Here is a 22,411-nt window from a genome sequence, read left to right as displayed (position 1 = left end):
TCCACTGCCTTCCCAGGCCATAGCAGAGAGCTGGCCTGGAAGAGGGGCAACCAGGATAGAATCCAGCGCCCCAATCGGGACTAGAACCCGGTGTGCCGGCACCGCAAGGCAGAGGATTAGCCTGTTAAGCCACGGCGCTGGCCAAGATTTTATTTATTTCTTTGAGAGGTAGAGTTACAGACAGACAGAAGAAGAGACAGAGAGAAAGGTCTTCCACCTGCTGGTTTACTCCTCAAATGGCCACAATGCCTGGAGCTGGGTTGATCTGAAGCCCGGGTCCAGGAGTGTCTTCTGTATCTCCCACGTGGGTGCAGCAGCCCAAGCACTTGGGCCATCCTCCACTGCTTTCTCGGGCCATAAGCAGAGAGCTGGATCAGAAGAGGAGCGGCCAGGACTTGAACCGGTACCCACAGGGGATGCTGGCGTCACAGGCAGAGGCTTAGCCTACTATTCCACAACACTGGGCCCCCATCTCTTTCCTTTATGCCAACACCTACACAAGGCTGGTACTATATCTGAGAGAACTAAGGCTCAGGAGGCATGGTGCTTACTCATGGCCACGGAGTTGATGGCTAAGCTGGGATCTGAACCCAGGACTATGATTCCATAAGTATGCTCTACCATGCAGTGCCTGTTCACTTCGTAACATCCACTCAGTGAACGCCATGCACCAACTAAATGCAAGACAAAGTTCATCACAGAGAAAGACACAGCAACGAGTCATGAAGAAAAATGGCTGTGGAGGGCAGTACGTGAACCAGAAGCAGGAGCGTTAGCTACGGGCAGTCTCTTACCATGTAATATCCCGGCAGGAGCTTCTGAAGGAACTCAGCTTCTTTGTGCTGAACCGTCTTGATGATAAATTCATCATCACTGGTCACGAAAAACAAGGATCCACTAGCTCCGGGGTTGGACAGCTCTATCAGAGGCTCACTGCAGATGGAATACTAGAAGAGAAAGCGCAAGTGTTACAAAGACACTCAGCGGACTTGATGCTTCTGCGGAGGTCGATCACAGCACTCCATCCCTTAGCCACCTTGAAACCTGCCCTAGGAGTTTAAAAGGTGGTTCCAGGTTCACCAGGAAGGTGGCTCATGGGATTTCTCACGCTTAGGCTGAGCCATCTGTCTTATCTATGATGAGAAACAGACATGCTCTTCCCACCTCAGTGTCATACGACAGACTGCGTCTGTTCAATGAGATCTCTCCAACAGTCATATACAGCAAAGTGCTCTGTTTTCAGCAAGAGCCCATAAAATCAAAACTGTAGGTGTGATCCACACCGCGGCTGTCAATTAAACACCAACACCTCTTCTTGTTTCACTGTTTACTCCCCCAGCAGATGCTCTTCATTCTCACCATTCCACCAAGGACACGACTCCAGCATCTGCCTGCAGCCCAGATCCATCTCACCCCAGGGCTCCAGAACTGCTCCCCCAACCCTTGACTAGACACTTCTACCACAGACACTTCCCATGCACCAAGTTCACAACCCAGCCCATCTCAGGGCTGTGGGTAGCTCAGAGGATGGTGCCTTGGTGGTAATGAGAAAAAGGTGCCCCTTTATCCTGGCTGATGCAGCCCTGGGCCAGCATACAAGGTTGACGGATTCTACTCTCACTCCCGTCTCCTCAAGGCAGGAGTGGCTGGACTGGGCACAGCCTGCACAGCTGGACATGGCTACCATAGATCACACATCCTCCTCTTTCACCTTCTCCCTCTTGTCCCCATCTTACACAACAGCAACATCACGTGCCTGTTCCTCCAGCAGGGACATCATCCTTGATACCTTACATCTCCTCATCTTCTACATACAGGCTACTGAGTGTCTCCATCCCCTTGATTCCCTTTTTAGCAATGCCCTAAGTTAAGTGGTCTCATCCTATCACGCCGGGGGCCTCCACTGTCCACTGTCATCCCCTCTGCAGCACTCAGCATCAGGAAACCAGGGAGCTTTCTCAGATGCAGACAGGACCCACTCTTGTGCCTTTGCATCTCCTCATGGTTCCCAGTAGAACGTTCAAGGACACGAACGAGCTGGTCCTTCTCGCCAGCCTTCTCTCTCATCATTTCCCTTCCTTACCATCAGCTCCCGCTACACACTCCTGATACCCAGGCTTTTGCATATTCCTCTAATGATACAGTCTCCATTCTACTTTACTTGGTTAACTGTCACTCACTCCTGTTTTGAAGCAGCATTTTAAAAATATCTATTGAGCAGCTGCTATGTCCCAGACACGCACGAAGCATATATCCTAGCAGGAGGAAATAGACAGCAAAAAAGCAAATAAATTATACATCAGAGTGTGGCAAGGGCTGTGCAGAAAAGGGAAGCAGGGAAGACGAGGCAGAGGGAACCAGCAATGGGAGAGGACTGGGCTCCAGTACATTCTAAGTAGGCTGGCTACCGACGGCCTTTCTGGGAGGGTGGCAGCCGAACACAGGCTAGGAGACAGGGCAGGAAGCCAGAGGGACACCTACGAACAGGGCATTTCAGGCAGAGGAGAGGATCCTGTGGTCTGGTGGGTCCCAAGACAGCAAGGGTGTCAGTAACAGGAGCAGAGTGGACAAGGAGGAGTGCTGAGAGGGATGAGGGGTCAGACCCTGCCAGGCACTGCAGGCCATGGTAAGGACTTTGGGCTTTTCTCCAAGGGAGCTGATGACCACTCTGTCTGCTGTGTTGAGGATCCACTGTAGGCGGATGGGGGGAAGACACAGGAGCTCATTGTTTGCTGGGACAGCTCTTGCTTGCAGAACTTTTCCTGGGCCTGTCAGCCTGGATCAATTGCTACTTGTCCCTGAATGTTCTCCTTCCAGAAGTCACCGCACACAAAAATCCCACAACTGTCCATTTCCTTCCCCAGAGTCGCAGTTAGACCGCCCTACCCTGCGAGGGCAGAACCTGCAAGCATCTTACATGCAGTCACGATACCCGGACGTGTCCTGTGTACATACAAAACGCTCAGTCCATTGTCAGATGAACGACTGAACCACAAATGAAGGGCTGTGAATCTCACAAATGCTAAGCTCAGCAGAGCAGCCCCAGCTCTGGTGACTGATCCATATTATGGATCAGAGAAAAAGGTCAGGAGTCTCAGGCAGTGGGACAGCCAGACGGGCCTGGCCCAAGCAGGAATTAGAGGACTGGATCTTTGCAAAACTGCTAAGTCTCCAATTTACAAGTAATGATTGTATACATTAATGGTATATAAAGTGCTTTTCAAAAATACACATATTATGGAATGATCAAATCAAGCTAAGTTACTCATTGACCATCTATACATATTTAGGCATCTTTTTTTGTGTGTGTGGAGAGAACATCTAAAATCACTTTTAACAATTTTGAAACAAACTTTATTAACCCTCGGCCTCCGGTAATCACCATGGCACTCCCTGCTTCTATTTGACTGGTTTAGATCCACACAAGTGAGATCATGTGATACGTGTCTTTCTGTGTCTAGTTTATTTCACTTAGTATGCTGTCTTCTAGAGGCATCCATGCTGTCTTGAAAGACAGAACTTTGTTGCTTTTTAAAGGCTAAATAGTATTTTACTGGATACACACATCAATTCTCTTTATCTGTTCACCCACTGAAGGGCTGATGTGGACCTGCTGCAGTGAACGGGGAGTTCGGGTCTCTCTCTGACATCCTGATTTCAATGCCTTTGCATATGCGTACTCGATAGTGGGATTGCTGGGTCATACGGTAGTTTTATTTTTAGTTTTCTGGGGAACCTCCACATTGCTTTCCATGGTGGCTGTGTTAATTTGCACATCAACAGTGTACAAGGGTCTCCCCCTCCTCCTCACCAACATGTGTTACCTTCCACCGTTTTGATACAGCCACTCCAGCAGGCCTGAGAGGACGCCTCACTGTGGGCATAGCTAGCATTTCCCTGATGGTTACTCAGGCTGAGCACCTTTCCAGACTCCCCTGGAATTTGTCTCCTTTTGAGAAGTGACTATTGGGGCCCTTGGCCCATTTTGAAATAGGGTTGTTCTCTAGCCACTGAGGAGGTGAAATTCCTCATATATCCTGGGTGAGCCCCTCATCTGACGGATGATTTGTAGGTATTTTCTTCCAGTGTGTGGTCTTCATTCTGTTCATCATTTCCTTTTCTGTCTTGAAGATTTAGAATTTGGGGCCAGCACTGTGGTGTTACGGGTAAAGCTGCTGCCTGACACTAGCAGGCTGGTTCAAGTCCTGGCTGCTCCACTTCTGACCCAGCTCCCTGCTAAGGGTCTGGAAAAGCATCAGAAGATGGCCCAAGTGCTTGGTCCCCTGCCACCCAAGTGGCAGACCTGAAATAAGCTCCTGGTTCCTGGCTTTGGCCTGGCCCAGACCCAGCAGTTGTGACCATTTGGGGAGTGAACCAGTGGATAGATCTCTGTCTCTCCCCCTCTCATTGTAATTCTGACTTCCAGATCAATAAATAAATCTAAAAAAAAGGAAACATTATGAAGGAATGTGGTATAAAAAAGATTTGAATTTGATGCCACCTCATTTGTCTGTTTTTGGTTGGTTGGTTGGCTGTTTCTACTGCGGGTACTTTTGGGGTCAGCTCAGTATCATGCAGTTTCTCTTCTACGTTTTCTTCCAGCAGTTCTAGTTTCCAGCCTTAAATTTAAAATGATTTGTTTCTTTGAATGGCATAGAAATGGAGAGGAAGTTGGGGAGGACTGGGCAAGGATAGGGAAAGGGAGAGAGATCGTCCCTGCATTGGTTCACTCCCCAAATGCAAATGATCAGCCAGGTCTGGGCCAGGTCAGTCAGGCACAAGGAAATCCATTCAGGTGTCCTACACTGGTGACAGGGCCCCAAGAACTTGGTTCATCTTCTGCTACTTTCCCAGGCACTTTCCCAGAAGTGAAGCAGCCAGGACTCAAACCAGTATTCATATGGGATGCCGGTGTGGCAGGCAGCAGCTTAACCCACTGTGCCATAGTGCTGGCCCGAGATGAAGTTTCTAAGACTCCCAGATGCTAACTTAACTTATGTAGGTTAACACAGGAATCCTGGATGGAGCTCCGGCCTTCTCACTTCAGCCTAGACCAGCCTCATCCATTGTGGCCACTTGGGGAGTGAATCAATGGATGGAAGACCTCTCCCCTCTCTCTATGTAACTCTGCTAAATGAATGAATGAATAAATAAATAAAAAACTTCATCTTGATTGGTAACATTTTCCAGAAGTAGCTGCAAGTTTTAAAAGCAAATGCTTTTGAAACCCCAGGCAAACAGTGACCGCTTACTATTGCTGCTGTTGGTGCTTACGACGTAATCTCACTCAGGTGAAAGAATCACGCAGACTGTAATACACACATTGCACAGGCAGGTAAGGAAGAGCTGGCAGGGCCCTACGATGCACCAAGGTTTGCAGCTGAACTCTCACACTGAAGACACATGAAGATATTCTGAGTGAAGCAAGAGAAAAATGGGCTTCTATTCTATACTCATGAGTGCAAGACCAGGCAAAATTAAGGTGAGGAGCCCAACCTCTCCTAAGAAGTGAAGGCGGATCCTGGCTCCCTTTAGAAATCCAGATTCTCTGCTGCATGCTCCTTGAATTCCTGGCACTCAACCTCTTGTGAGTAGGAGTAATGTTGTAAAAGTATGAAAGCACAAAGAATGCAGAAATTAGAGGCTACAAATAGAGAAATTAAGGGGCGATCCAGGAAGAGCTGTCTACAAAAGATTCTTCAGACCTGAACATCTGCTCCTAAACAAAGTCTCAGATTCTTCTAGTAAGTACTGGGTGTTTAGCCCAGCAGCAAACTCACCATCATCCCAAACCCGAGTATCTGGGCCACACCCTGAGCTCTGGCTCCTGACCCTGCCTTCCCCCTAATGCCTGCCCTGGGAGGTAGTGGCAATGGCTCAAACAACTGGGTTCCTGCCACTGATGTGGGAGATCTGGATTTAGTTCCTGGCTCCTAGTGTTGGCCTGGCCAAGCCCTGGCTATTGCAGGCATTTGTGGAGTGAACCAGGAGATAGGAGTTCTCTCTTTAAAAAAAAATTTAGATAAAAAAATTCTTCTGTAAACAGGTGACATATTATGAAGACTATTTCATTGGTTATCTGTCAAATACTCCTTTATTAGATAACATGTAAATTAATATGAATGCAATAAATTATCCTGATGCATTTTAATGATCTTTGAGGGCTACTAATAGTACAGCAACAGGGTACAGTAAGCTGGGACTATGATATTAAATAGGAACACAACCATAACACTCTAGAATTCTATGATATCTCACTCTACAACTTGGTTAATGCTTTCTCTTCTAAGCAACCTTCTCTGACATAGTACCTTTTAAGAACAAACACGGAGAAGAGATGGAACAACTGAATTAGCCCTGATCAACATGTTCCCAGGGTGCTCCTGGGTTTTATGCACTGTGCAGGCTGCTCAATGAGTTCATTCTATTGCTTCTATTTCCTGCAGCACCTCGAGGCTACACCCACTGGAAAGAAAGCCAAGTACAACCCAGCTGGGCCCTGCCAATGCAAATGCACAATGTAAACTCCTGTCGTGAGATCACTTCACCTGCCACTTCTTTCCCCAAAAGGATGAAATATTCACTCTGCTGTCTTATTGGCACAGGTGAACCTGAAAAGACTCATACAAGTTACAGCCGAGTTTTGAACATGTGGGTGCACGGAGGGGAAGGAGAGAACCCACAGCCTGTGGCCCAGGCCAACACAGGAGTGCTCTGAGGCCCTTGACCTTGCCTAGGGAGGCGTGCGTCTATGAACAAACAAGGAAGAAGAGGCACCTGCAGTGCTATGCGTACAGAGCACCATTGCTGTGCTGTGTCATAATCCAAATAAGGCAGGTTTTGACGTGACACTTGTCACCAGCATGCACATGGAGAATTTCCACAATACTAAGAACAAAAATAGAATAATTCTGGCAGAAACCCAGATACAACTGTGTAAACCTAAGCAGAAAAACACATGCACCACAGGTATTTAATATCAAACTATCTGCAAAATCATCAGTGGGTAACGTTTTCCCTCCTGCTCCCCACCGAGATGAGTGTACCTTGACAATCAGGCGTCTGCACAGCCCCCGTGTGACACAGGCCAGCAGGGACTTTGAGATGTGCACTGCGGCCTTTGTTTCCTCACAGCCTTTTTCAAGTGATGTCCTATGTCACCTTTTTTTGGTGCCTTTAGTGGCTTAATTCTCCCGAGCTGTGCTCTGGAAGAGGGGTCTTGGCTATGTCCTAAAGAACCACAGTTTGATGGGCTAGGACACATGACCTTGAGACCGTAACTGATGAGAGGCCTGTGCATTGGTGGGAAGCAGGGAGCCAGTGGTGAAGGGGTCTTCAGAGCACTGGGGAAAGGATGGGAGGTGAGTCTTCCGATCTAGGCTCTGCTTCTATCTGTGTGGATAGATTCGGACCTTTCCCCTCACTGACCCCTGCTTCCGCTTCCCTGTCTGTGAACTGAAGGGAGGGGCTGTGCCAACTCTAAGCTCACACTGATGGATGCAGGACCCTTTCCTCCCTGACCATACCCCAAACCACTTGCTCGGTGCCAGACAGCGCTGATTGAAGATGAGCGTCCAAGAGCTCCAACAGCTCTCAGGGGGAGCTGTGGGCCTCCACAATGCGGGACCAAGTGGTGGCTGCAGCTGTCGGGGACTTGGCTGTCATGTGGAGCTGGGGCCCCTGCCTCTGTTCTGTTCCTGTTGGTCTCATTTTTAGAACTGTGTTGATAGTTTGAGAGGTAGAGAAAAAACAAAACAAAAGCAAAAGCATACCTGCCTGTTCACTCCATCGTTCCCTGCCTTTTTACTACAGAAAACCTCACACGTAAACAAAAATAAAGAGAACTACAAAACTACCATCCAAGTGACTGTCTCCCAGCTTCCACAATGGCCAATCTGGGTGCTTCTAAACCCCCACACACTCCCTAGTCTTGCTGCTCTCAGATGTTTTTTTTTTTTTCACTTACTGTCAATTTTTAAAATCCTAGCTCTACTGAGATATGCCACATCCCATACAACTCACTGGTTTAAAGTGTACAATGCTTCTCACTTCAGTGACAAGTAGAAACATTTAATTTTTATAGTGCACTGTACAACATGTTTTGATACATGTATACAGAATTGACACATTTTTTACTCCTCCTCATGCACACATTTTGTGGTAGGAATACATAAAATCTACTCTTTAGCAATTTTCAAGCACACAAATACACTGACATTAACTACAGCTATCATATGGTGTAGATCTCTTGGACCTCCTCCTCCTGTCTAACTGAAATTCTGGATCTTTGACCAACATCTGAGATTCTTTTGAAGCAAACCCAGGCACCAGGCACCAAATCAGTCTGTAGATAGACTGCAACATATTCCTCTAAAGACAGACTTCCTCTTTAAAACAGAACCATAATATCATTCTTACCTCAACATTATCAAAGTTAGTCTTTACATTTCCTTAATTTCCTATAATTTTTTTCAAGAATTATTTATTTATTTGAAAGTCAGAGTTACATAGAGAGAGGAGAGGCAGAGAGAGAGAGAGAGAGGTCTTCCATCACTGGTTCACTCCCCAAATGGCCACAACAGCCAGAGCTGCGCTGATCCTAAGCCAGTAGCCAGGAGCTTCCTTTGGGTCTCCCACGTGGGTGCAGAGGCCCAAGGACTTGGGCCATCTTCTACTGCTTTCCCAGGCCATAGCAGAGAGCTGGATCAGAAGTGGAGCAGCCAGGACTCGAACCGGTGCCCATATGGGATTGCCAGCACTGCAGGAGGAGGCTTTATCCGCTACGCCACAGCGCTGGCCCCAGTTTCCTATAATTTAAGACCTTGTTTATCTGAATTGTCTGGCCCTTTCTATAAATTTCCTGGCCAAAACTCTCCACTGTAGCCATCCTGGTCCACTCAATGTCTTCTGAATATCAAGTGCATTCTTCTCTGGCCTCCCAGTCTTAGCAACATCCACTTCTTTTATCCCCAAATATCCATCCATTCCTACCCATTCAAATCCCCTGTCATTTTAAAGGCATGGTTAAAACCACACCATACCCAAATGAGACCTTTCAATTAGCCACCCAACAGAGAGAAATATGCCTCCCTCCTCGAAAACTCCGGACATCTAATGTTTCCTTTCAGTTATTTACCACCCGGTAGAGTTGGTTGTTTCTCCATATAAACAAATCATCATTCCAAATTGATGCTAAGTTCCTCAAGCATTACACTTGGACTTTTTTAGATCTCCCTGTAACTATTTGCAAAATATTTTATGCACAGAGGTGTTCAGGCAACCAGTGATTAATTTACCTTTGGCCAGGTATATGGATTAACATTTTACTCTGAGGGGCCGGTGTTGTGGCACAGCAGGTAAAGCCGCCACTGCAATGCTGGCATCCTCTGTGGGTGCTAGTTGGTGTCACGGCTGCTCCACTTCCAATCCAGCTCCCTGCTAATGGCCTGGAAAAAGCAGCAGAGGATGGCCCAAGGACGGTTACCTACATGGGAGACCCCGAAAAAGCTCCTGGCTCCTGGCTCCGGCCTGGCCCAGCCCTGGCTACTGCGGCCATCTGAACAGTGAAATAGCGTAACTTTCTGTAACTGTGACTTTTAAATAAATAAATAAATATTTTTAAAAAAACAGGCTTTACTATGAGATGCCATCAGTTTAGTCTCTTCTACTTCTTTGTAAATACTCTGGTCCCACTATAAAAATAATTTTTCTGGCTCAAAGACTCATTAGGAAACTTGTGTAAAGTGTGGGAGAAGTTGTTCAGAAAAGGACCTTCTCCAAAGAAGCTAACTGTGTGACATTAGATGTGTGAAAGAATGGGTTTCCCAATCTCCAGGGCAACAGAGGGGCACAGAGACAGGCAGCCATCCTGTCACACTGATTGTGTCTCTTTATGAAATTCAAGTCTTTGGCTAGTGACAAGTTCAAAGGAACTCAGAAAGTGAATATACTGATTTCTTTTTAAAGATTTATGTGAAAGGCAGAGTAAAATACACAGAGAGAGGGAGAAACAGAGGGATCTTCCATTACTAGTTCTCTGCCCAAATGACTGTAAGAGCTGGGTCTGGCCCAGGCCAAAGGAATTCCATGTAGGTCCTCCTTGTAGGTGGCATGCACTCAAGAACTTAAGCCGTCATCTGCTGCCTCCCAGGTGCATTAGCAGGAAGCTGGAGTGGAAGTGCAGGGTAGCTGGCACTCTGTATCCCAAGCTGCAGCTCAACCCACTGTGCCACAATGCCTGCCCTCCATTAATTTCTAATGTGAAGCAGAAGATGAAAGACCCATCTTGTCCTCCAAAACACAATATCATAATACCACTGTTACCAAAACATGCTTCTTGAATGAAGGCAACCCTTTAGTAATTACAGAATGGCACAAACCAAAAGATCTTCCCTAACACACACACACACAGAACTAACCTGTGTGCTCCCATGCCTGAGCTGGTAGAGACAACAGAAGCACTGGATGTTCCAGTTAAAGGTGGGTGTGAGGCACAGAACTAGATGCATGGGTCCAGGGAAGAGCAGCAGGATGCCTAGAGACCTTCTCCTTAATACCCATGGTTCCATGGAGACTTACTCTTGTGCCTTAAGGAATCAGTTACACCTCCTTGGGTGGAAGTCACAACATTGTCTTAAAGACCAATGAAATACAATCCTTTATGTGTTTTCCTCAGCACAGAACAGGATCAGCTTTGGATTCAATCAATTAATTGCAGCTCATCCAAATGCTAAGATGCACTTGGAATACTCTTTGTAAACAGTGACAAAGCTTTATTTCTCCTGAAAAGCATTTTTCCAGGATCCGGCTCAGTTCTTCCTAACGTCCTTCAGAAAGCAATGAACAAGGCATATGTAATGGAGCCTTCCTATAGTTTCTGAAAACCAATCCTGAGGAGCCCAGAGCGCTCACAAACAATGAGTGAACCATTCTCTGTTACTCAGAAAGGCAGTTCCTGGCTCCCTGCTTAGGGATAAGGTAAGATTCTGAGGTCACATTCATATCAGGCAACCTCACACACACACAAAAAATGTTGTGTTTTTACCAGACCAGAAAGAGAACAGACAAATCTGAGGATGAAATATGCCCCAGTAACTGTAAAAATTTTTAATTTTTTAAATGTTTAAAAAGAGCCTAAGGAGAAGGTGAGAACAAAACTAGCCACCTTCTTTAAAATGTTCTCAAATTTCTAGATCAAGGTGAAAACGGTTGTGAGTCAATGTAGCTTTGAACTGAACAGCCTAATAAAGCAACTAAAATGGTAAGGATTTCAACTAGAATCTAACCAGCAAAATTCACAGGAATCTTTAGAACTGATTATGTCTGTTAGAATAATTATCTGAAGTAGAAACTGGTATCACAGTTACTTAAATATCAGTTACTTTAGCAGATTCTTAACTGTCGAAAGTAGCAGGGGCAAACTGTATTTCCTGCATCTGAATTGACAGTCATTATAAAACTCGGAACTTTTACTACGCCCCTGAGCTTTATAGAACAAGCGACAAAAGCCACTCGTCACTGTTGCTACGAGACCAATGTTTACATCACACATTCCTGGAGGAGGAAGGCAATGACAAGTTCTCACCAAGTAATCGTCAGGCTTGATCCCAAAAAGCTCTCTGAAGTACCGGAAGGCCAGCGGAGCGTAGGTCTTGAATCGGAAGTCTGGGAAGTGGTGCGCAGGGGTCAGGTTGCTTCCTTCGCTGCAGTCAGAACATTCGGAAAAGACACACACAGAGGACGTTAGAAAAGACACTCTGGGCCCCAAATGCTACCTCTAGCAGTCCAGGGTCAATTTCATCTCTAGAAAAAACATCCTCTGCTAATGATTCTCTCAAAGCCCGTGTCAGGAAGGCCAATGGCCATGAGCTAAAAACAGAAAAAAAAAAAAAAAAAAAAAAATCAGATGCTAATTCATGAGGGCTACTCCATGCAGTGGGCTCTCACAGTGTGTTCAGGGCTGAAAATTCCTCCCTCCCCAAACCCTCACCCCATTCTGTCTTCTTCTCAGGAAAATCAGTTCATCTATCCTTTTGAAACCACTTTGTGATGCCTTAGGTACAAGAATCAGGGCTTGGGGCCGGCATTGTGGCACAATGGGTTAAGCTTCCACTTGTGATACCATACCCTGTATAGCCACTGGTTCAAGTCCTGGCTGCTTCACTTCCCATCCAGCTCCCTGCTAATGCATTTGGGAAATCAGCAGAGGATGGCTCAATGCTTGGGACCCTGTACCCATGTGGGAGACCCAGATGTTCTTCCAAGCTCCTGACTTCAGCCTGGCCCAGCCCCAGCTATTGTAAATGGCCATTCGGGAAGTAAACCAGCAGACAGAAGATCTCTCTCTTTCTCTTTTTTTTTTTCTCTCTCTCCCACCTCTCCCTTTTTCTCTGCAACTCTGCCTTTCAAATAAAAAAATAAAATCTTAAAAAAGAGATCCAGGGGCTGGTACCACGGCTCACTAGGCTAATTCTCCACCTGCGGTGCTGGTACTCTGGGTTCTAGTCCCGGTTGGGGCACCAGTTCTGTCCCGGTTGCTCCTCTTCCAGTCTAGCTCTCTGCTGTGGCCCGGGAAGGCAGTGGAGGATGGCCCAAGTGCTTGGGCCCTGCACTGACATAGGAAGACCAGGAGGAAGCACCTGGCTCCTGGCTTCAGATCAGCGCAGCGCGCTGGCTGCAGAGGCCATCTGGGGGCGAACCAACAGAAGGAAGACCTTTCTCTCTCTCTCATTGTCTAACTCTGCCTGTCAAAAAAAAAAAAAAAAAAAAAAGAGAGAGAGAGAGAGAGAGATCCAGGGCTTGATGCGTGGAATAATTTAAAAAATCTATCATATTGACCATAAACTTTAGATATTATATAATTTTTTTTAAAGATTTTATTTATTTATTTGAGAGGTAGAGCTACAGACAGTGAGAGGGAGAAACAAAGGTCTTCCATCTGCTGGTTCACTCGCCAAATGGCTACAACAGCTGGAGCGGAGCCGATCTGAAGACAGGAGCCAGGAGCTTCTTCTGGGTCTCCCACGTGGGGGCAGGGACTCAAGCACTTGGGCCATCTTCTAGTGCTTTCCCAGGCCATAGCAGAGAGCTGGATCAGAAGAGGAACAGCTAGGACTAAAACCAGTGCCCCAGGAAGGGAATTGACCTACTGCACCATAGTGCCGGCCCCAGATAAATATTTTTTTAATGAAGAGGAAGCAAAATAATTCTTAAATATTTGACATGACAGAGCCATCACACTGGAAGTAGATGGGACCTCAGTCTGAACACTCTTCTTATATTCTTGTTTTCCAAAGAAACCTTAAATATTTTAGGGTTTTAAAACTCAATTTTCATAACCAAATATAGCATTATCTTTTTCTTTTCTGGGTTCATTTTGAACATTTTTTCCAAAATATTTATGATAAGCAAAAGATAAAAGAAATCACCCTTTGAAAACTCAGAATCCCAGAATTTTTCTTAAGGAATGAAACGTTATCTGTACCCTACTACTCCTTTTACTCATCATATCCTTAGAGGCATCGACTTGTCTGAATTTTGATGTTCATCAACCTCATTCTTTGTCTCTATGCAATATTACTTTTGTATGACCTCAGACATGCCACCTAACTCATGCATATTTAAATTTTTCATGAATAATTAGATCAATGCAATAGAATAATATAATTTTATACAACATTTCCAGATCTTTTTTTAAAATAAAATTATTTAAAATACAGAAGTTTCATGTATTCCATATATATAGATTTAGGAACATAATGATACTTCCCAACCTACCCTCCCTCCTGCCCATGCGCCAACCCTTTTTTCTCTTCCCACTCTTAATTTTCATAAAGATCTACTTTCAGTATACTTTATACTCATAAAGTTAACTCTATACTAAATAAAGAGTTCAACAGATAGTATGAAGAAAAACACACTGCTCCTCAACAGAAGAGACAAGGGCTATAAACAATCATTGAATCTCAAAATGTCCATTTCACTCTAATACATTACATTTTAAGTATTCTATTAGTTACCCCAGATCAGGGAAAACATATGATATCTGTCCTTTTGAGACTGGCTTACTTTACTAAGTATAATGGCTTCCAGTTGTACCTATTTTCTTGCAAAAGAAAGCATTTCATTTTTATTTTACAGCTGAGTAGTACTCTATTATATATATACACCATAATTTCTTTATCCAGTCATCAGTTGATGGACATCTGGGTTGATTCCATAGCTTAGCTATTGTGAACTGAATGGCTATAAACATGGGAGTAGATAACTCTTCCATATGCTGGTTTCTTTTGGTTTGGGTAAATTCCCAGGAGTGGGATGGCTGGGTCATATGGTAGGCCTGTTCAGATTTCTAAGGTATCTCCATACTGTCTTTCACAGTGGCTGAACCAATTTACATTCTCACCAACAGTGGATCAGAGTACCTTTTCCCCCACACCCTCACTAGCATTTGTGGTTTGTTGATTTCTGTATGAGAGCCATTCTAACTGTGGTGAGATGAAACCTCCTTGTGGTTTTGATTTGCATTTCCCTGATGGCTAGTGATCCTGAGCATTCTTTCAAGTGTCTATTGGCCATCTGAATTTCCTCTTTTGAAAAAATGCCTGTTCAAGTCCTTTGCCCATTTGTTAACTGGATCCTTTGTTTTATTGTCATTGAACAACTGTAAATTACAGATCCTTTTATAGTACATTGTAGGTAGGACATTGAGAAAAAATGAGATTTCCTCAATTTAACTACTAGTGTCAGAGGATGGAGGGAAGGAGAATTGGGGGAGGTTCATTAGTTACCAGCTGTGGGCCAGAACCAATAAAAGACCATTTCACATTCTTGAATGTATGTTAAAACTTAACAAGGGAGCGGTGAAGCAGCATAGTAGATTAAGCTGCTGCCTGTAGCATCCGCATCCCATATAGGTCCTGCTGCTCCATTTCCTATCCAGTTCCCTATTAATGCACCTAGGAAAGCAGTGGACAATGGCCCAAGAACATGGGTTCCTGCACTCCTGTGGGAGACCCAGAGTAAGCTCTTGACTTCATGCTTGTCCAGCCATTGTGGCCATTTGGGGAGTGAATCGGCAGATGGAAGATTTCTCTCTCTCTCTAACTCTGCTTTTCAAATAAATCTTGTAATGAACAAAAAAACCTTAACTCAAATCTCATCACGACCCTCATGAATCATCGCCTCCTGTTTGCTACCTCAACCAATTCAGAAGGAATAAGCACTTCTCCTTACAAACTGTCCATCATTCCTCAAATCTTCCATATGTCACATCACCCCAACCCTCCTATCTGCAGACAATGAAGGACCAATACAAATGACTTAAGCTTCCCTTCCCCACGTTTTCATAATAAAACTACTCTTAACTCTAGGTATAGTAGACATTTTTTTCCAATTGCTATCTAGCCTTGCTGCTGGTGCTTTGTAGAAATTTGTGCCAGAACCTTGTTTGTTTCTGGTTAACATCAATAAAACCCTTTACTTCAGAGATCCCTTGGTTTCAAGAGTTTTGGCTTATTAAGTGCTGGTGCAAGTTTATCATGTTCTGTTTCCACAGCATAAACACTGTGAAAATATAAAGAATGTGAACACCTAACCTACATTTAGAATCTACCACAATTTAAGATTGTTGACATCGATCAAATTTTTACATCAGGGCCTGGCACACAATAGACACCCAACAGAATGAGTTATCTGTTGACAGAAATGAGTGACAGAATGAGTTTTTAAGTTATGCTAAAATACTAGAGTTAATCCTTACATGGAGATCATGTTCAAAAGTCATCATATAAGGTAAAAATTTGTCATAGTCCCCATGTAGGAGACCTGGATGGAGTTCCAGGCTCCTTGCATCAACCTGGCTCAATCTCAGCCATTGTAGTCACTTGGGGTGTGATCCAGTGGATGGAAGAGTTCTCGCTGTCTCTTCCTATCTCTACATATCTCTTTTTTTAAAAAAAAATTCAGCATAGTTAAAAAAAAGTCACCCTGGAAAACTATTTGGAAATTATTTATTCAGTACACCCAATACAGCCAGTTTTTCCTCCTGCATAGTAACAAATGATTGTTTGTTCTGGAGAGGGCCAGAGAAGGATCTAACTTGAGCTGTTAGGGGCCAGCCTCACACAGTAGATGCTTATCTTTAAAGGCCAGCATTGCACTCAAGCAGCAGCAAGGCATGAATATTAGGAAAGGGACAGTCACAGTTCCATTTCAGATAGAGAGGTCTCAGAATCACTGTCTCATTTAAATGGCAATTATTTTTTAAAGCATGTTGAATATTCATAATACATGTATGATTCTCTAGTATCACATTCAAACATTTCTGCATTTCCTATTTTGGGATTTATGAGGGGACACACACTCAGCTTCAGGTCCCAAGGATTGTCAAAAGGAAGGATTCTGGAACTTACATGATATGCAATCATTTATAGATGCCAACTATATAGAAATAAGGTGTAAAAGCAAAGAGGCTCAAAGAGAATCCTGACACCCTTCCTCCCTTTTGTAAGCAAAGAAAAGTGTTCTGAAGGAGGCTGCTTTCAGTGGGTGAGGAATGCTGCCAATTTATTTTTAAAAATTTTATTTGAAAGACAGAGAGACAAACAGAGAAGCAGAGAGATCTTCCATTTGCTGGTTCATTCCTCAAATGCCCACAACAGCTGGGGCCGGGCTAGGCTGAAGCCAGGAGCCAGGAACTCCATCAGTATCTCCTTTCCGGGTGACAGAGACCCAAGGTTCCTGACCATCATCTGCTGCCTCTCAGGGTACACATCAGCAGGGAGCTGGATTGGAAGCAAAGGTTGGACTTGATCTCGGGCACATTGGGATGCAGGATTCCCGAGGGGCAACTTAACCTATTGCATCACAATGCTGGCCCTGAGTATTGCCAATTTCTTAATTCTTCTACTTTCATTTTAATTTTCAATCATAAAATCAAAGCCATTCATTCTCTTAGAACAGATTTTCTTCAACATTCAAAGTGGCTCCCCTTATGTGGAGTTCCTCTCATTCTTACATAGTTGGGAACACAACATTCCATCAGACAGGACAAAGCATTTATTATTATTGTCATTTTTGGTGGATTCCAGGCTTTTTGGGTTGTTTATCTTTCATTAGAGCTTCTACTAACTATAATACTTTTCCTTGGATCCATAGCAACTTGAGTACTGTGGTTAAGTTAGTCATGGTATAAAAAGGATGGTGTTTGGTTTCTTCGAAGATGAGATGGACAGATAGACACAGACACACAGACACACACACACACACACACACACGATGCATAGGTGCATCAGAACATCTCCAGGGAGAGAAGAGACACACTAATTTCTTTGGGTAGGTGCCCTGAAAGTTTGTTTAAAAAAGCCACCACGTCAATAAACAATGAAAGAAAATTACATCTAATTAGCATCAGGACACAATAGGATACAGAGCCCAGCACTGGTCAATTGTGGGGTATGCTTGCCTGATTGAGACAACCAGGAAAGTACATCTGTATGAAGGGTGGCGATGAAAAGGGGTTGGGCATAACATTTAACCGAGGAACAACATGGAGTGGATAACTAACATATATTAATCAATAATGGCTGAGGTTGAACAAGTGACTACTATGCACCAATTAAAAAAATGAGGATGCTTATCACATACTGACATGCAAGATTCCACGATAAACTGCCAAGTGAATGACGCACAAGGCAGAATGCTATGGATGGTGTGCTACCATTTGCATATAAAAGGAAGATATATTTTTTGGCATGTATATGCATAAAAAATGCTTGGAGGAAAACCAAGTCACTATTAACAGTGATACCTGGAGTTGGGGATTGTATAAAAAAGGTCAGGAATTAAAATTATTCACAAATTAAATAATTTTTCAAAGTCAGAGGGTTAAAAGCCACACGCTCATCATTCCAGTTGCATATGTTTAGCACCACAGCAGAAAGTCTGTTTACCTCTGCAATTTTAAGATGCTCCAGTGAATACAAAACACCAGCTCCACGTGAATGAAGCTCTAGGAAGGTAATGCAAATCAATGGGACTCCTGGTTCCAGCTGTGCCTGGATACTTGTTGGCAGGTACAGGGTACAAGAGTAGAGCCAACCAGCAAGTCCAGGGAGGAAGCAGGCAGCCACCCTGGGGTTCTAAGGTCACATGCTGGCAGACTCTCTGTGTGTGGAGGTGGGGACTGGCCACACACATCCAGCAGAGACTCCTCTGCAGAGAGCCCAAGTGCTTAGCAACCTCTGGCCACGGCAGAACTGCTGGACAGTATAACACAGGCACTGCTGTCAGTGCTGGTCTGTTAACGGCTCCTGCTGGCTTTCCATGCCAGGCTCTAGGGTCACCTGTTAGGAGACCCTGCTCAGAATACAAACCTACTTATCAGCAAAACCAAAGCCTGATAAAAGGGCAGATGTCCACAGTTCCAGATTCACAATGTCTGTCTTTAATGCGTTTATCCCGGGTGTGGGGCAAGAAAAATCAAATCCACTGTTCTGTCTTGGCATAAATTGAAACTGTGGACATTTCAGCTACAGGGTTTTGACCAGTGGTTTCAGAGGTATGGATCCCATAGGAAGCCAATATTAGATTTTCAACATTACTTTGCCAAGAATCTAAACAACTAAGCAAACACATTGTATGATCTCTGGCATGTCATAGAAGAAAGGGCATTTTAAAACCAAAAATGAAAGAAATTTGGGAGAAGTCCTTTATCTTGTCTTTTCTTTCCCTTCCCCCTACTCTGAATTTTACCAAGGTGGCAGTGAAATTTGATCATGGGTCAGCTCTGGCATTCTGACATCCAAGTCTTCTGAGTAGAGTTCACTTGATGGCTCATCTTAGACCAGAAATACATGTACCTACTTAGTTTGTTGATTTTTGTTTATTTGAAAAGCAGGACAATAGAGAGAGGGAGGGGGGAGGGCAGAGAGGGAGGTAGATGGAAGGCAGAGAGAGGAAGGAGGAGGAAGGCAGAGGAAGGAAGGGAGAGAAGAAAGGAGGGGTGGGTTGGAGTGGGGAGGGAGAGAGATGAAGAGAGAGAGAGATGGAGAGATATCTTCCACCTGCTGGATCACTCCCCAACAACTGTTGGGACTGGACTAAGCCTAAACCAGGAGCCTGGAATTCTATCCAGGTCTTCCACATGGGTAGCAGGGACTCAAGTATTTGAGCTGGCTGGAAGCTGGATCAGAAGTGGAGCAGAGACTCAAATCCAGGCACCCTGATATGAGATGCGTGTATCTCAAGCAGAGACTTAATCACTGCATCAAATACCACACCTCCCTCTCACCCCAATACATATACCTTAATGGCAATGGATGTTTAGAATTCAACAATGTGGGGGCTGGTGCCGTGGCACAGTAGGTTAATCATCCGCCAGTGGCGCCGGCATCCCATATGGGCACTGGTTTTAGTCCTGGCTGCTCCTCTTTCAATCCAGCTCTCTGCTGTGGCCTGGGAAAGCAGTAGAAGATGGCCCAAGACCTTGGGCCCCTGCACCCACATAGGAGACCGGGAAAAAGCACCTGGCTCCTGGCTTCAGATCAGTGCAGTGCTGGCCGTAGCAGCCATTTGGGGAGTGAACCAACGGATGGAAGACGTTTCTCTCTGTCTCTCTCACTGTCTATAACTCTACCTCTCAAATAAATAAATAAAATCTTTAAAAAAAAAAAAGTATTGAACCATGCTGCTGCTGGAGGAAGCACTAGCCACCATCTGGAATTCACCATTTAGCAGATAAAGAAATCAAAGTCCAAGGAGGGAAAATAAAGGCCCCCACTGGTGAGGAACAAACAAGATTGGGAGGTCAGACCCACACTAGAGCAGATGAGCCACACACAGGGACACTCTAAGGTAGACTCCACACTCCTCTGGTAGTCTTCTTTCCAGCATTCGGTTCCAGCTGCCAGCTCACCCCCTGCCCCCTCGGGCCCTCACACTGCACAGTCAAGGGGCTACAAGCAGATGCTCTGATGGACTTTGATCAGGTGGCCTTCTCATGTGTGTGTTCTGTGAATGTCACTGCTTTTGCTCATGTGCTTTTAAAGCTTGATAACCAAGCCCTATTTTTGGTGGCACTGGACTGAGATACTGGGTGCTAGGCAACAGGGGGAGATGAATTCAGCAACTCGAAGACATGTATGGGGCTCAGTGTTGGAGACTCGGAGCTTTGCTGGTTGGTGAGCTTCCTTTATTTCAGACTGTGGGGTTGGGTTTTGACAAAACGAGTGGGTCAACAACTCCCGTGTGACAGCAGTGGGCTTCACTAAAGAATGCTAACTGCCCTTGCTTTTTGTTCACCAAGTTTGACCATACTCACTGCAAGGCAGGGTGAACCAAGGGTAAGCTTTGTTCACGTACAGATGTTAGCCCAGAAAATGTAAATCACAAAACAAGGAGAAAAGTGACACTGCAGTCCGGTAACAAACAATTGCTGCGTGGAAATCAGGGTCAGTGAAAGCAGCTAATCAATGAAAACCTCTGCCTACTTGCCTACTGAGGAGGGGCAGCCTCCATACAACTCTTCTGTGAAATATCAATTGGCCCTCTCTTGTGCTAAGTTAGTGCTTTTGAATGGAAAACAAAACAATGCAAAACAAAAGACACATCTCCAGCCAACCTCACACTGCTCATCAGCTCCTTGATGGCACAGGACACTGATATAGTGCTATCTTCAGATGCCAATCTTTAAAATCCAGTAGTTGAGGATGGCTTAAATTCCAAAAAAATTATGCATTCTGCGGTGTCATTTACGGGGAACACGGGAAACCACTAACCATCTAAGATCTAAACATTCAGCCTCCCAAGAAGTTATTGCCATACTGGAAATCTGTATTGTGAAGGCAGTTTCAGATGAGGTAAAATGTTATGTAATACACAGTGTACACAATCACTCTTTCATTTTGAACTAACAGAAGAGGTATATAACTTTTATTAATAGAAAATCAGCCAAATATTTAAAGAGTTTGATTCGCAGGGCATCATGTTATCAGCTTGCCTAGCAACAGCCACATCTCATTTCCTCTCAAGAAGCCAATTCTGCCAGCCCGCGTCAAATGAATTTATGAGGGGACTTCAAAAAATTCATGGAAAATGGAATTAAAAGATAAGGTAATTTTGGCACAAAAACCCTTTAAATCCACACAGTCATTTCACAATATGCATTTTCCAGGGACTTTCTGAAGACCATTTGTATACATGGATTTCAACAATTTTTGCATCTGAAACAAACTTATTTTTAAATCCCATTTTCCCAAAAAAAACTTTTGATGACCTGTTCTTTACATAAAATCTGGTGCGGAATGTCTACACAGACCAAAGACTGGCAGTATTCTTCTGTCAAGAGCCAGGGAGTAAATATTTTAGACTTTGCGAGCTGTGTAGCTACTTTACAACACCGGTAATGGAAAAAGGGGAAGAAGCGATAATGTACACTTTCCTTGAGCTCCGTATCACAGCCTGATTATGGAAGATCATGGTACCAGACCACCTTCCAATCTTAAACAACTCCTAGGATCTTTCCATCTACAAAATGAAATCATCTGTAGAACAAATACATAACATCTAAAAATAACTTTAAAAATGAATAAAAATAATTTTGAGCAACTTGAAAATAAACAAAAATAACACAATGCATTTGGTTGCTATGGGAAACAGATTCCACAGCTTCCGAGCAGTAGCAAATTGAGACATCTTGGAGCATCCCAAGCAATTAGCTCTTTTAATGACCAGAGGGAATTGAATTTTAGAGCCACTGGAGACCTCAGAATGTCAGCTGCTACCACGTGGGCCTGCCTGCACACCTCCCCATACCTTCATCTCCAGACATGCTTAGAAATACAGAAGGAGGGACTACTATTTGACAGGTTTATTGGGTCATGACTGACATACAATAAACAGTTTGCTAATATCTTGTGTGTATATACAGTGGTGACACCAGCGTCACAATCAAGATGATCTCCCCAGCACTCCGTGGGGCCTCTGACTGCCGCAGTGATGGGCAACATGACTGGCAGGGCCCGGGGTGACACATGCTGTGTGCCAGGAAGAGCTCTATTACCCCTAAGAAACTGGAGGCCCATGCTTTTGCTAAACCTGCAAAGAGAGAGTCTAGATGAAGACTGTGAGGCAAGATGAATGTAGTCTCTTCCGTTTTCATCTAACTACATCCAGAGCTGTGCTATGTCGATTACAATGATTCTAAGGGCAGGTGTTTGGCACAGCAATTAAGACACCACTTGGGATGACAGCATCCCAGGCTGCAGTGCCTGAGCCTGAGTCCCAGTTCTGCTTCTGAGTCCACCTCCTGCTTTCGTGCACCCTGAGAAGCTCGAGTGGTTCAGTCTCTGCCACTTCCATGACAAACCTGGATTGAGGCCTCTGGGCGGAGAACCAGCAGATAGGTGATCTC

The 22,411-nt window shown here is 44.6% G+C and overlaps 1 protein-coding gene across 2 annotated transcripts in view; it reads right to left on the bottom strand.

Annotated features, from left to right (window-relative positions):
- PIP5K1B (phosphatidylinositol-4-phosphate 5-kinase type 1 beta) overlaps nt 1-22,411 on the bottom strand; it is a 324,487-nt gene that overhangs the window by 111,104 nt on the left and 190,972 nt on the right. For both annotated transcript variants that reach the window (XM_062207066.1, XM_062207065.1), the window contains 2 exons: nt 11,585-11,702; nt 795-947 (listed from right to left, as the gene is read on the bottom strand). In XM_062207066.1, coding sequence (XP_062063050.1) covers nt 795-947; nt 11,585-11,702 — 271 coding nt within the window. The remainder of the gene's footprint in view (nt 1-794; nt 948-11,584; nt 11,703-22,411) is intronic.

The sequence above is a fragment of the Lepus europaeus genome, chromosome 12 (genome assembly GCF_033115175.1).
Source record: "Lepus europaeus isolate LE1 chromosome 12, mLepTim1.pri, whole genome shotgun sequence".
Taxonomy (NCBI): Eukaryota; Metazoa; Chordata; class Mammalia; order Lagomorpha; family Leporidae; genus Lepus; species Lepus europaeus.
This window is presented reverse-complemented; position numbering and strand designations above follow the sequence as displayed.